Raw genomic sequence first — 15,036 nt, 5'->3', positions numbered from 1 at the left:
AGAGAGCATGGCTCTGCATTCAGTAGTTAATCGCAGATAACATCCTTACATCCCTGGTCCACTAAATATAATGATAGTGTACTCGGGATATGGTATACTTAATCCTCCCTAGAACCAGTCAGTAGGTTGATTTAGAAATCATATACCTCTGACCCCAGAACCACACACTCTAAATCCATCCATCTCCAAAATGCCTAACTTATGACTGCATGAGGGTTTGGGGAGACATCTAGATACAAACTGTATAAGGTTATCAACAGGACTATGATATGGAAAGTCTTTATACATAGTAAATGGATTTTCCCTCCTTTTAAAAACATAGCTAGTAGCATCCTTTACACTGCTCTAGACTTTGCTTTTATTCTAGTACATGAATAATGTGGTTGCATGGTAGCCCAGTGCACAGATACATTGTGATTTATCTCTTCCTCCCAAGGATGATCAGTATGAATAGTTTTGAGTTACTTCTCCCGGATGTTTCAGTACATAGGGTAGTTGGCTTAGATTTTTGTTGCTGTGACAAAGTACCTGAAATAGACAACTTGTAAGGAGGAGAGCCTCATTTGGCTCACACTTTCCAGAGGTTTCAGTCCATGGTCATTTGGTTCTGTAAGAGCAAAGTTACCCTCTGTTTGGCAGCTGGGAAGCAGAGAGAGAGGAAGTCATGAGGGTTCTAAGCCCTAGAAGGGGGAGCCCCCAGTGCCCTGCCCTCCTTCCGTGAAGCCCCGCCTCTTAAAGGTCCCAGCGTGCATTAGCACCATAGGCTAGGGACCGTGCCTTTAGCATATGGGCATTTGGGAGTCCTTTTACAATTCAAAGCACAATAGTACCACATACATTTTACTCCTTCTTTAAAAAGATCAGCTGTCTTAAATATACTGTGATTTGCCTTGTGCTAGTTGGTCCAGAGATACGGTAAAAAAATAAAACTCAAATCAGTTTTTCCTACTGTGCTCACATAGCACTGATCATTTCTAGACATAGGGCCATTCTCCCCCTCCCACAAATTATGCAAGCAGACAATTCTTCTGTGGATGCCAGTCAAGTGCCCTCTAACCTCGCTTGCTGACACCATCAACGTGGAGATTGTGTCAGATCCCACAGGTTGAGGGTATAGATGCCAAACTCAGGTTATTTTACCTGCACTTCTGGCCTGCTGATTATAAAATCAGCTTTCCATGCCATACCTTGGGTTCTGTGAATTTGCTAAAGCAATTCGCAGGATTTGGGGAAACACATTTCCCTATTATAAAGATTGATACAAAGACTTCTGGTGAAGCGGCATGTGGAGCAAGGTATAAGGCCAGGGCACTGGGCTACATGCCTGCTGGAGGGCCCCCTCCACCCTCCTTCCACCTCTTGGAAACCAGGGCTGATTCTCTGGGATTCACTGTGCATCTAGCACTAAGAGATGTGTGAGGAAACCCAGCCAGGTGCTTCTGTGTGGCATTTCTTCCTTCTTGGTGTGAGTCAGGACCCCTTCTAAAATGGGAGTCTTGCCCTCTGCAGTCAGACACAGTAGGTCAGAAGAAGGGGAAGATAAAGAGAAGATCAATTCTGGTTTCTGCAGCTTACTATGGAGAGGAAGTTATGAGCCAGCAGCCTATGACAGAACCCTCAAAATATATCTTAGAGTTAGTAATATGGTTTTATGGGAATTAATGTATAAAGATACCTGGCATTCTTTTAATGGATTTGTTCTCTTCTATTAGTATTTTCATGTCCATTCTATTAGTCAGCATTTACGTTGTAATAAATATCCTTTATTCCTGTATCTTTGCCTGTTTGCCCAATCCTATTTGAATTCTGCAGGGTAAGTTCTAGGAAGTAGGACTTCCAGATCAAAGGTATGGCCATTGTACATTTTAATGGTAATTTGGGGCTGTGTAAACTGTATCAGCATTCTGGTTTTTATAGGGAATAGTCTGAGTTCTAAACCTTCACAAATTTAGCTAGGTGATATACACTAATTTATTCACTTTTTAACAGAAATTTTCTGGTCCTGTAAAGGTCTTTAAAATGATACTTTGGAACTTTTTACTCTTACAGTGGTGGAATGGGGGGAAGATGTCAAATCAATTTCAAAAGATGAAGCCGTGATGTTGGTGAACCATCAGTCCACGGGAGATGTGTGCACGCTGATGATGTGCCTGCAAGACAAGGGATTGGTAAGGCCACCCATGGGCCTTTGTGGACATAGGAGGGAGGGCCAGGCTTGGACTCAGTATCTACAACTCTCCTGAACATTTAGAAAATACGAACCAAAAAAAATGTGTACTTCAGATTTGGAGACTTAAAATAAGTAACTGGCACATTGTGAATTCTGTCTCATTAAGTTGTTTTTAAAAATAACATCTGAGATGGAAGCAAATCAAAGGCTATCTTCAGGTAAAGTAGTAGGTTACTGTTGGAGAAGTATAAACACACAAAAGTATTGTGGGAGATAGAAAAGTGAAAGTAATAAGTGAATGGGGTCGTTTTGCAAATCTTTAGCCAAAAGAAAATAAGGTCTATGTTACTTTGGATTTCATTTGCAAAAGTCAATTGAAAGAAAATATTGTTTTATCCAGTGTTAATGAAACTGTGTCTGAACAGTTGATCTTACATTGCTTATATCAAAAATAAAAGTGTTATCACTGCATAAGGTAGATTTAAAAAATAAATTAGGTCTTTAGCACCTGTCCCAGGTGACAAGTAAGCTGGCCCTGGAGAGCCAGAGTGGTGTGGACAAGGCCAGATTTTGTGTTGCTCCTAGGAATGCTGTGAATTTCTCCTGCAGGAGAACTCACTGAACTTCTTCACCTGTATCACTGGTGCACAGTATTTCTGTATGAAAAGCAGGAGACTCTGAATAGTAATTCATTTAATTGCAAGACATTTTGAAATACAAAAAATGCAAAAAAATCAATCTTTATCATTAAAAAGTTACCTTGGAACCTAATGAAGTTTCTTCATAAAAAATTAAGTGAATATTGTTTAAATTTTGGGTGGTTTTTGGGTTTGTTTTTGTTTTTGTTTGTTTTTTTTTTTAACTGGGAATCAAACAGGGCCTTGTACTTGATAGGCAGGCACTTCTGCCACTGAGCTACATCCCTAGCCGCATAGTGTTTGAAATTAATAGAGTTAATATTTGTCCCAGTAGTAAGTAAATCAGTAGAAGTTCACTAGGTGTTTAATCGTCATGGTCAGCTATGACAGAAAGTATGGATGCTGCCCTTTTCAGGGGATCCAGACACTATTGAGGGAGGTGTCAAAAGTAGCCTGTACCTGCAGGCAGGAGTGCTTCATTGGAGGGTGCCACAAGCCAGTGGTGTAACTGGTACACGGAAAACTTGGCAGAGGGGAAGAACATGAAGTTGGCCTTAAACATAAAGATGATTAGAGTTTAGTTAGATTGAAGGTGAGGCAGGGGCCTTCTTCCTTAGTCAGACTACCTTGACAGAAACACAGAGGTGCTGGCAAGTCTATTTTATTTATTAGTTGTCATTCAAAGCAGTATCAGAAAATGAAATGAGATTAAAGGAAATGACAGGGCCCAGGAATGTGCCCTGTGCTGGGGACCTGGCCTAGTGTACAGAAGGCTCTGGGTTCTAGCACTAGCACCACAAAAATGAGCAAGGAAATAAATAGATAATATATTTGGGGATTGTAGAATCTGTTTTTCTTACTTATCTGAAAAGCAGAAGTGTGATCTCCAGAGTGTAAAATAAATTTAATTCTTTTTTCCATTCAAAAATCTTAATTATTAGAATATTACTATGTAAACATATTGCATTTACAGTAATACTGCTTGTTTTTTAAATTCATGATGTTAAAATTTTGTAAAAACTACTTTAACCTATTGTAAAAAAAAAAAAGGTTTCAGTTAGCTAACATTTTTGTTCTCATTGATATGATAATTGTATGTTTAGTGATTATTCTGAAGACATACAGTGTCCTTGAATTGATTTAGTTGATTCACTGAACTTGGTTGATTTGGTGTGTACTGATTTTTTTTTTTCAGAAACATAAAACGGGATAAATTCCTATTTTCAAATTGTGCTTGTATCTTTTTAATAATTATCTGTGAAATAAGGTGTCATTTTATGAAAGTTTGTGATACAACTCAGAATTTTTATTTCATTCAAGAGAACTGTATCAAATGTTTAGCATTTATTGATTTATAACATTTCCCTTAAAATAAGTTAGGACAGAATTATTCATTCAAATCTCAGAATATAGCTTGGCTGTCTTTCCAGATTTGTTACTTGTTTTAGATAGCCTTTCTAACTGAAGAGGTAAATCTGCTATACATAGAAGATTAAACAGAAAAGCCAGTTACTTTGGTGTTGGTATTTCAAACACAGAGACCAATAAACTGCAGCTATATTTCATACTATATATAAAGTTAAAATGTTTTGTAGGTAAAATGTATTTTTTTGTTTCTTGGTCACTTTTCAATAAATTCTGCTTAACTTACACCTTGATTTATTTATGTAAACAAAATTGCCACCATTGGAAAATAAAAACAAAAGCGGGTCTGCTGGTGATTACTCTGTTAATTTATGTGGTGACTCAGTTCTTTGCTGGGCACAGATCTTTCATTGTAGTTCCTTAATTTTTAAAAAGTGATTGATTTTAATTTTTCCCATCCAAATACTAACCAGGCCCAACCCAGCTGACCTTCTGAGATCAGAGGAGATTGGGCACGTTGAAGGTGATACGGCCATAGACTTTAATTCCTAATGGAGTAGATTCCCTGAAAACTTAAAGTAGAAGCTGTCATGTTGTGTACAGATGGGTTTTATAATGCTTTTCTAAAAGCAGCCTGTGAGTCAATGCTGTTTTTCACATAACTTGATGCTTGGAGGGAATTTTTTAATTAATAAATAAGATGCAGATTCATAGTGATCTTCCTGTCTCACCCTCCCCAGTGCTGGGATTATAGGCCTTTGCCACCATGCCTGGTGTTAGAGGCCAGCATGGCTTCCAGAGCCCACATAGCATGTGGCACCAGGGATCAAACCCGGGTCCTTGCGCTTGCCAGGCAGGCTCTTAGACCACCAAGCTTTCACCCCAGATCTTGGAGGGAGTTTTTGTTACGATTCCCACTGCATTATACACTGAGGTTGTGGCTTTTGTTTTATTTAAGGCTTATAACAAGGAATGCTATTTTCTCAGCAGGAAAAGAACAGTTAACCAGTTCATTAATTAGGTGCTGTTTATACTTAATTTTCATTTAAATTTGCTTGAAGTCTTTTGCTCTCAGTATGGGAATTAATTCATCAGCAATGAATAATATTTTTATGATTAATAACTGAGGGGCTCTAAATGTTTTTATGCTAGCAAAGAGTATGACTTTAAATAAACTAATGAGTATTTTTCATAACAATAGAATGCATAAATCATTCTATTAAATTATTTTATTTATTTATTTTTGTGGAACTGGGGATTGAACTCAGGCCCTTGCACTTGCCAGGCAGGGGCTTATTCTATAGAGCTATCTCCCTGAACCTCTATTAAATTATTTTTAAAATGTTCTTATTTTTTTTTAAATGTTCTTATTTAGGACATTAACTTTTTATACTTGAGACCTTAATGCATGCTGACATTTTGTAAAGCTTTAATGCTTATTATATATGTGGTCCTAATTTCTTAACTTTAACCATTCTATTGTGTTGATTGAAATAATTTTGTAAATTGTAAAAGAATTGCCAAGACCATGTTTAAGGTGGAGCAGATTTGAAATCATCGAATCCAAATTTAAGAAGTTGATTCAACTTCATTTATTATATAATTATATGTATATATATATATTTATAGCTTATGTGTATATATGGACATCACATATATCTATCCATATATATTACATATATAATGAATGAGACAGGATTCCAACCCTTGAAATTAAGACCTATATGCTGTTAGTAACCATATTATAAATGTAGACAGAGCATTTAAAATATTTAGGTTAATTAAGAATATATCTAATATATCTGGATAATTATATTTAAAACTTGGGAGACTTGACTGCACTGTAGTCAGATGGTTTTTACTTATCTCTTGCTTTTAAATATTGTAGGTTGTTGCTCAAATGATGTGGTTGATGGATCATATTTTTAAGTATACCAACTTCGGAATTGTTTCTCTAATTCATGGAGACTTCTTTATAAGGCAGGTGAGTGATGGGCATTCTCTTCATGGTAGTGGCCTTATCAGTCAGACCCCTCAGAGGGGCAGAATAGAACCAGCTGCAGTAAGTAGAGCTGTTTCCAGAGTGTGGAGGGGCTCCTCTGAGTCTTCATTTCCTAAGCATTCATTTCTGTCTGAATTTGAGGACACCTCAGCAAAAAGTAATCTCTACTCTCATCTGGAGATACGTCAGTTTAGTAAACATTTAGCTTGCATCTGCCACATTCCTTTGTTCTTCAGCTTTTTAGCTGTGTGAATGGGGCAGATTATGGTCATGCTGAAAGTTCCTCCCTCGATCAGTTGCAGGGATTGTGCAGGACACATGAAGCACCTGGAGCAGGCCCTGTGACCTCCACCGTCATTTTTGTTATGACCATCTCCATCACATAGCTGTATTACCACTGGTACTGTTATTTATTGGGTCCTGTTATGTGATACAGAAGATACCTCAGTTACCAGGAGGGAGACTATCTAATTAGTTAATAATAGGAAACATGGGAATTCACAATAATTTTTGCAAAACAAGAAAAATGTTACCAGAGAAAACAGTATTTTGACCTAAATTTTAAAGAGTAGAATCTTAGTTCAATGAGAAGATTTGTACTAATAGTGTTTAGAAAGATACCATGTCTACATCTTGTACTATGAATAACTACTACGAAGACAATATGCAATGTATTAATTATTGTAACTGTCCTACTAACCTGTTTTGAAACTGTCTCATTGCTATTTCTTTCTCAGTAAAATTAACTAAAAAAAATTAAAGCGTAGGTATGGAATTGAGGGACGAAGGTACACTAGGAAGGGTCCAAAAAGGTGTAAGGCATACTTTAGGAAGAAGAATCATTTTTGGCCTAGTATGCTAACAGCATCACACACTTCATTTTCTCCTAAAAAGAAACCCAAAGTGCAATACAGAAGTTTTTATGTGTAGTCGTGTGATAGTTACTTGGTGTTTATAAGTTAGCAGTTTTAACCTGGGTTGTGCAGTGCTTTGCACATAAGTACTGAATGAGTACCTGACAAATGGAATGAAGCTGCTTCTAAGCAGCACAAATTTAGAAATAAGCTAGAAATGATGAGAGAACTTCTAAACTGTATGAAATTGGGTGTCATAAACACATTTACTTTGCTCTACACAGTTTTACGTACATGCTTTTGTTTGTGTGCTGCGATGCTCTGATTTCTTCTTTTTTTTTTTTTTTTTTTGGTTCCTCGAATGGCTTCAGGGCACTTTTGGCCAGCGGGAGAGTTGTGAGGTTCGAACTCCAGCAACCTGAGGCTGAGAGCTTTGTGGAAGCAGCCACTTAAAGGCCTGAGCTAGGGCCATGCCCCCTCTGATTTCTTCTGGAAACATTCTTGCTGATGTCCCAGGGAGAAAATAAATAGAATCATGGATTGGGGCCTTAGAAGGAAATGGTGATAGGGACTGGCTATGAGGTCAAGACAGAGTGAACAGTGAGCAGAACAACTTAATAAAGACCTGAGCCCAACACCTCAAAGAAGGCTACTGAATCAACAGGAAGCTTAGCAGCTAAGAGGGACCTAGAGGAAAATTAACCGAGTCCCTGCTTGCAGCATGAGGTCTGGCTTCTAGTGCATGCAGCCGTTGGTCCTAATGATGACCCTCACATACCAAGACAAAACCAGTGTTCTTAGTGGAAGATAGCAGTGAAAGCCTGTGTGCTCTGGTATATTTTCCTTGTTACTGAGATGCAAATTTTACATGCATAAAGACTGGTTTTTCAAGGTACCCGAGTGATTTGCAAATTTGTTTCTCAGCGACATTTTCTCTCAGAGATTAGTAATAAAAATTATAACATGAGGCAAGGTGAGGGTGGAATAGAAAAAAACATTGTCTTAAAAAATCTCCTGGGACTGTGCTTCTAAACCATTTTTTTGAGTAGATCTTCCAAGCATAATAAAAATATTTCACATATAGCTTTAGAAACTTAAAACCTATTTTAATCAGTTGAGTTAGCTAAAAATGATCTTTGTTTTGCATTTGGGATACATTTAGTCTGAAGAATGAAAGCATACTGATTATTTTGTGGAGCTTCTACAATTGTGTTGGTTGGAAAATATGAAGAAATCAGTCCTTTTGAGAGGAAGGACCTTTATGATGCTTGATTATAGGTTTTGGGTCTTCCTGCAGACTTCTCTGGATCCTGGTGTTCAGTCTGCACTCCATCCTGTTTCCTCTTTTCCCTCACAGCTCAGATCAGCCCATTACAGTACCTCATTACTTTAGCTTTCACATCTCTCCCTGACTGCACTGCATTTCCTGAGGACCCTGTGACTGAATCTCATCCAGGTCCGTTGTGTGGGCTATTGCAGTTGCCCATATCTTTTCTAGTGCTCCTTTCATAGGAGCCAGCAGAATTTTCAAATGTGAATATTAATGACTTTTGTTGAAAATTGTCCAGTCATTTCTTGTCCCAAACTATTTACCCACGCACAAGGTCCTTTTGATGTGGTCTCTGTGCCTCTGCTCTGCCCTGTCTGATCACTGACACCTGCCATGCTGACCTGCTATTGTTTGAATGTGCCAGCCTTGTTCCCACCTGTGGGTCTTTGCCCCTTTGCTCCTCACACTTGGAGCGTGCCTGTCCCCATCTTCATCTAGCTTTTCTTTCACAGATGTCACCTTGTCAGACCAATTGAGAGGATTGCACCCAGGGCCTTCACATTGAACTGTGTCCCTGGCTCTTTTCATATTTTTTGAGACAGGATATTACCAGGTGGCCCAGATTGGCCTTCAACCTGCAGTCCTCCTGCCTCAGCCTTCCAGGAGTGCTGGGATTACAGGTGTGTGCCAGAACACCCAACTTCCCTGACCTTGACTCTTTCTGTTCTCATTGTCTTTTTCTGCCTAACATAGCACCAGTTGAGACTGCACTCCTTACTTACCACTTCCCAAAGTAAGATAGCAGCTCTCTGAAGACATCCTGCTCTCTCTCACATCTGATACAGTGTTTGGTAGTAAGAATCACTCGGTGCATAGTCATTGAATTGAAGTGACTGTGCTTTCAAGGCAATTAGAGCAAATTGTGTCCTTTAGAAAAAAAATCTGTCTATAAGTGCTAATCAAATTGCCCTTTTTTTTTTTTACCACTGAATTCAAAAATGGGAATTAGTGATGGGGTGACTATTCTGTGATTAGATTTAAATTTAGAAGTGGTTATTACTGTATTTGCATTGGGTTTGGTTTTTTTTTCCAAGTATTGATATATTAAACTTTATTTTTTTCGTGTATATATACATAAATACATATTTTCCCTTGTGCTTACAGACACAGTTGCTCCAATGTTGTATATGAGTAGATTTCTAAATTTTTTAAATCAATAAATGATTTATTATTTTTTTTGTTCAATAATCAACACAGTGCATACATTCTTCTTAGTGGTTAATGGGTTTGGTTTTTTGAGACAGGGTTTCACTTTGTAGTGCAGGCTGGCCTCAAGGTAGCAGGGATCTTCCTACCTCAACTTCCCTAGTGTGGGATTACAGGCCTACGCCACCGTGTCCAGCTATCACTTGTAATCTTACTTTCGTATTTCCATTTCCTGTGTACCTGTCCTGACCCTGTGTCTGCCTTCTAGGGAAAATCTCATCGTGACCAACAGCTGGTGCTTCTCAAAAAGCACCTAGAAAATAATTATAGAAGCAGAGATCGGAAATGGATTGTTTTATTTCCGGAAGGAGGCTTCCTGAGGAAGAGGAGAGAAACAAGTCAGGCATTTGCCAAGAAAAATAACTTGCCATTTCTTACACATGTTACCTTGCCACGGGTTGGGGCGACACAAATTATTTTGAGTGCACTTGTAGCGCGACAGGAAAATGGAAGTCCAGCAGGAGGAGATGCTAAAGAGCTAGGTATGATGGTTTTCAACATTTCTTACTTGTTCTAATTGAAAGGTAAATTGTTGTTTTTTTTATAGTTTTGTCAGAGCTAACATTCAGTGATATGAAAGTAAACATTTTAACTTATCATTTGTCAATTTAGAAATTTTGTGTTTGTTTTTAACTCAAAAGATAAATTTAATGTAGTTTGGCTGTATTTACTAAGACTCCTAAGATGTTAATAAATGATCTCATTATTTCTTTACAAATAATACTTGTCAAAAGGAAATAATGTGTAGTGTAGGCAAAGAGATTTACTGTGGCATTATTTGTAACAACAAAACATTAGAAATAGCCAGGAGAGAATGGATAAATAATTATCAAATATACAGACTACAGTACAACTATTGCAGATGGTATTTCTGGAGGGGTTTGGCGTGGCAAAGTGCTTATGCTATAATGGTCATAGGATGGGGTCCAACAGCTCCGGTAAAGACTTTATGCGCTCAGTTCTACACAGGTAAGCAGCAGGAAACAAGTGGAGGGGACCGAAGTGTGAGTGGCAATAATTCCTCTGAGTTGTAACGTGGTGGCCTCTGTTTCTTAATATTTTTCTGAATTTTCCAATTCTTTAAGTAATGAGTATGTATTACCTTTACAGCCAGGAAAGAGTAAGCCACACTCAAACAAGTTTCTTGGAGATGGCCTAGTAAGAAGACAAAAGAATTTCACTAGACCTGTTTCCTTAGTTGCATTTTGCTATTTTGATATTCTTAAATTAAGAAAAATTAAAAGATGTGGCTCTCCCAGTCTGTTTTAAATGGAGGATGGGGAAATGATGCCCATGAGGCTGCAGCAAATCTTGCTTTCATTGTTTTCTTCAGGCAGCTGCTTGGCAGGTAGTGCTTGTAATCTTCCATCTTTTTTTTTTTTCTTTTTTTAAATGTATTTGGTACAGGGTCTCACTATGCAGCTCGGACTCATAGTGATCCTCTTGTTTTCAGCCCTGCCGAGGGCTGGGATTACAGGCATGTGCCACCATGCCCAGTCTCCATGGCCAGCTCCGTGTGCCTGGGGTCAGGGCCCGTGTGTCGTGTGGTGCTGGGGATCGAACTCCTGTTCCTGTGCTTACCTAAACAGTTGCTTAGTCTACTGCAGTATCTCTCCGGTCTTCATCATCTATTAAAAAGACAAATGAAGTCATTTAATAGAAAAGGAAAGTTGAGAATAGCTCTGGTGCCACAAAGACACCATAGCAGTGTCAGCCAAGCTGAATTGAGAGCCAGGCTCCGCAGAAAGGCTCCGAGAGCCTGCACTCTGAGGCCCTTGTGGAAGGTACTCTGTATTTGTCCTGCCTCATTACTTCTAGCTGTGCTGGAGAGATCATCAGTATACCTGAAAGCTGGTTGTCTTGTGCTTTATTGTATTCTTTTCTGTGGCTTGGTATTTTGCATTTTGTTTTTCTTAAGAGTTCACACTTACTAGGATTTTATCCCTGTGGTTGTTTTCTGATATATACACATATTAAAACTAAATTCTATTTAATTAACTTCATTTTATCTATTTATTTATTTATTTATTTATTTGTGGTAGTGGGGATTGAACTTGGGACCTTACACTTGCCAGGCAAGCACTTACTCTACTGAGCTATCTCCCCAGCGCTTGATTAACTTAAAAGTGTATCTTTTGTATGTTTATGATATAGCAGATACTAAACTGAACCAGGGTAATTTCTTCCCCTAGTTCATTGTAAATCTTTCCAAACTCATGTGGAAGTTGAAAGAATACCCATGAGCAACTGCATTCTATGGCATTTCATGCTGTATTTACTTAGGCTAGCACATCTCTAATCTGTGGAAGGTCGTTTATCCACTTATCCATCTTCTTTGATTTTTAACGCTTCTCAACATAGTATGCTTCACCCCTAAACATTTCAGCATATGTATCACTGGAAGCTTGTTGCAGTGTATTTCTTTACATAAACACGGCCCTTTAGTGCTACTATATTATTTTAAGGTGACTTATTTTTAAGCCAGATGTGACTTTAAACCTGGACATAGCTTTATAAGCTGTATGCTTGTACCTTCAGTAGTTGGACAGCTGAGGCAGGAGGATCACCACGCATTGCAGGCCAGCTTGGAATACCTACCGAGCCCCTGTCTCAGTAAATGAGTGAGTGTTATTTTTAGAATATTATTTTACAGATATTTTTTTCTTCTCTTTAGAGTAGTATTCTAAAATCCTTAAATAAAGACTAGCTTTTAACATAGTAGAACATAGTAAAAAATCCTTGACGTAATCCTAAGTGTGTTACAGAACATGAACACCACAGTTCATCTTGTTTTTTTCACAGTAGAAGGTACATTGATGAGTTTTACACTGTGCAAGTCATCTGTACTGTTATTTGTTGCAAACAAGAATTGATCAACTTTAAGCTATTGTGTTCTTTGTTCTTAGAGAGCAAATCAAAAGGCCTCCAGTGGATAATAGATACAACCATAGCTTATCCCAAAGGTGAGCTTTTAGATATTCAAACCTGGATCCTTGGATACAGGAAACCAACGGTCACACATGTACATTACAGGTGAGAGTTCTGCATTCTTCTATGTGCCCAGCAGCCCCCCTCAGGACAGTGTGCATATTTTAATACTTAATTTTTAATCTGACAGTGAAAATAGTTGGCATGGTTTATATTTACAGGGAATAAAAATCATTCTTGTACAGAGTTTTTGGTAAGAAAGTATCATTTGCAGTAGTTATTGTCACTGAACAAGATCTCCAAAAATTACACTATGATTATTGATTGCCTGACTCCTTTAAAAGTAACTAAAAGGCAAACAAAGATAAATATATACTCACTATGGTAAGTAGATGTATATTCATAGAAATAGAATTTGCTTTGGTAATTATAAATTCACCTAAGAGCTTCTGAGTGATTAGATTGATAACTTAGAAATTTTTAGTATTTTAATATCCTTGTCTTTCATTAACAACAGCAAAAATATTGATGAACATGTGTTCTATGCTAGGTCCTTTACATATTTTTAATGTAGAATTGGGGTGGTTCATGTAAATTATAGATATATTTTATTAAAGCATGGCACTGATTAGGCCTGCATAGATTTGATCACATTATAGGTCTTTTAGCTTTGCTGTTTCCTAGTAGAAGATGGCAGTGAACTTACAAATGTGAGAGATGGTCCATTTTCTCACTTTTTTATTTTAACCAATAATTTATAAATAATTAGAAAAAATGAATGTAATCATAAGAGATCTTATAAATTAATGATTTTGGGGACAAAATTACTTTATCAGGAACAAAAATAAGGCTGTTAAATTCACTTGAAGTAGAGATTCTAAACCATGGGCCTCATGGATGAACCTCAAGAGAATTTTTTTATCCAAATCTATCTGTAAAATTGTGTGTGAGTGTGTGTGTGTGTGATGATTTCTACAGAGAAGTTAGTAGTTTTCACTCTCAAAATATCCATGACAAAAAAGGTTAAGAACTCCTGACTTTAAAAAAAAACCTCCTGATTTAGATACCAGAAATAAATTATAGATGAAAAATGGTTAGTTTGATTCAGAAAAATATTTCTGTTCATTAAAATGAAGCTTTAAAAAATATATTTCTTAAAAAAAAAATAAAAATAAAAAATATATTTCTTTATAGAAACTAGAAATTTCATTACCGGGGCTGGGGAGATGGCTCAGTGGAATAAACACTTGCCTGGCAAGTGCAAGGGCCTGAGTTCAATCCCAGGTTCCGCAAAAAAAAAAAAAAAAAAGAAATTTCATTACCAAACAGAGTAACAAAGAAAAGTTTATTGGGTTTAAAAAAGTGGAGATTAAATTATCATTTAAAGTCATAATCATGAAAGCTGAGCTTGGGGGCGCACACCTATAATCCCCGCACTGGGTAGGCTGAGGCAAGAGGTTTGCTGTGAGTTCAAGGCCAGTTTGGGCTACATAATGAGACCCTGTTTCAAACACAAAAACAAAATGCTCATTAATAAGTACACATAATGCCTTGTTACTTACAGGTACTCATATATCTGCCTGTAAGAGTCCTGGGCACGAGAGGAGATACATTGACTTTTTATTCTAGGAATTTACAGTAGAGATCATTGTCTGGCCAGTGTTAGGAAGATGAAGGACCTGCCTTTGGGTAGGAAAAGGGGAGCATAAGACTACAGGGGTGACCTGGTACAGAGCTGGGAAGGAGCACAGGCTATGTTCTTAGCTCTCAGGGACAGGCTGTGCCAGCCACGAAGGGCCTCTCAGGCTCCACTTTGGGATCTGGACACCACAGGGACAGGGAAAGGATGCTTCCTTGTTCTGACTTGGTGTTTGTTTGACTGTATTTTTAAAATCTTAAACAAGGATGTTTCCAGTTATTTAAAACAACATTAGAAATGTTTGTATGTGTGTGCAAATAATGTAAATAGCTAGGGTAAGAGCCCTTTCACTCTTAATGTGAGGAGGTTGGCAAGAAAAACTGCACAATATTGACTGCATGTGGGGAATGGGTGCTCAAAAAGGCAGAGGAAGATTATTTGGAAACTATGAAGTTCTTGGAAAACAATTGTTTTGCTTACTGTTGCCTTATCTTCACCTGTAGCCAAGTTTTCAAAACTATGATTGATTTTTTCCCTTGCAGTTAATACTATTAATTGCCATGTTATTCTTAAGAATCATAGCCAACTTTTTAAAAATAATATAGCCCTCATTTATAGGGAACTTGGTTGAAGTGATCACAGCTGACTATGGTATAGATAGACAAGTTAGCACTATTACTCATTTTCTCAGCCTAACCTTGAGCAAGTAGGATGTGTGGCAGTCCGTAACTATTCCAGTCTGTTCAGCCTAGGAGCCCACTTAGAATTTGCCATGTGTTTTAACTTCTTTATTAAAAATAACGTTGCTAGGAGATTATCAAGAATTAAACTACAGGGGCTGGAGAGATGGCTCAGTGGTCTAAGGCACCTACTTAGAACAAGCTTAGCAAAAGCATCAGGGACC

At 37.7% G+C, this 15,036-nt stretch overlaps 1 protein-coding gene across 2 annotated transcripts in view; it reads left to right on the top strand.

Annotated features, from left to right (window-relative positions):
- The window catches only part of Lpgat1 (lysophosphatidylglycerol acyltransferase 1), a 76,687-nt gene that overhangs the window by 33,975 nt on the left and 27,676 nt on the right, over positions 1-15,036 (top strand). For both annotated transcript variants that reach the window (XM_004626844.3, XM_023710295.1), the window contains exons 3-6: positions 2,050-2,168; positions 6,062-6,157; positions 9,774-10,047; positions 12,472-12,598. In XM_004626844.3, the coding sequence (XP_004626901.1) occupies positions 2,050-2,168; positions 6,062-6,157; positions 9,774-10,047; positions 12,472-12,598 (616 nt within the window). The remainder of the gene's footprint in view (positions 1-2,049; positions 2,169-6,061; positions 6,158-9,773; positions 10,048-12,471; positions 12,599-15,036) is intronic.

This window comes from Octodon degus, unplaced genomic scaffold (genome assembly GCF_000260255.1).
Source record: "Octodon degus isolate 3935 unplaced genomic scaffold, OctDeg1.0 scaffold00017, whole genome shotgun sequence".
In the NCBI taxonomy this organism is placed as follows: Eukaryota; Metazoa; Chordata; class Mammalia; order Rodentia; family Octodontidae; genus Octodon; species Octodon degus.
This window is presented reverse-complemented; position numbering and strand designations above follow the sequence as displayed.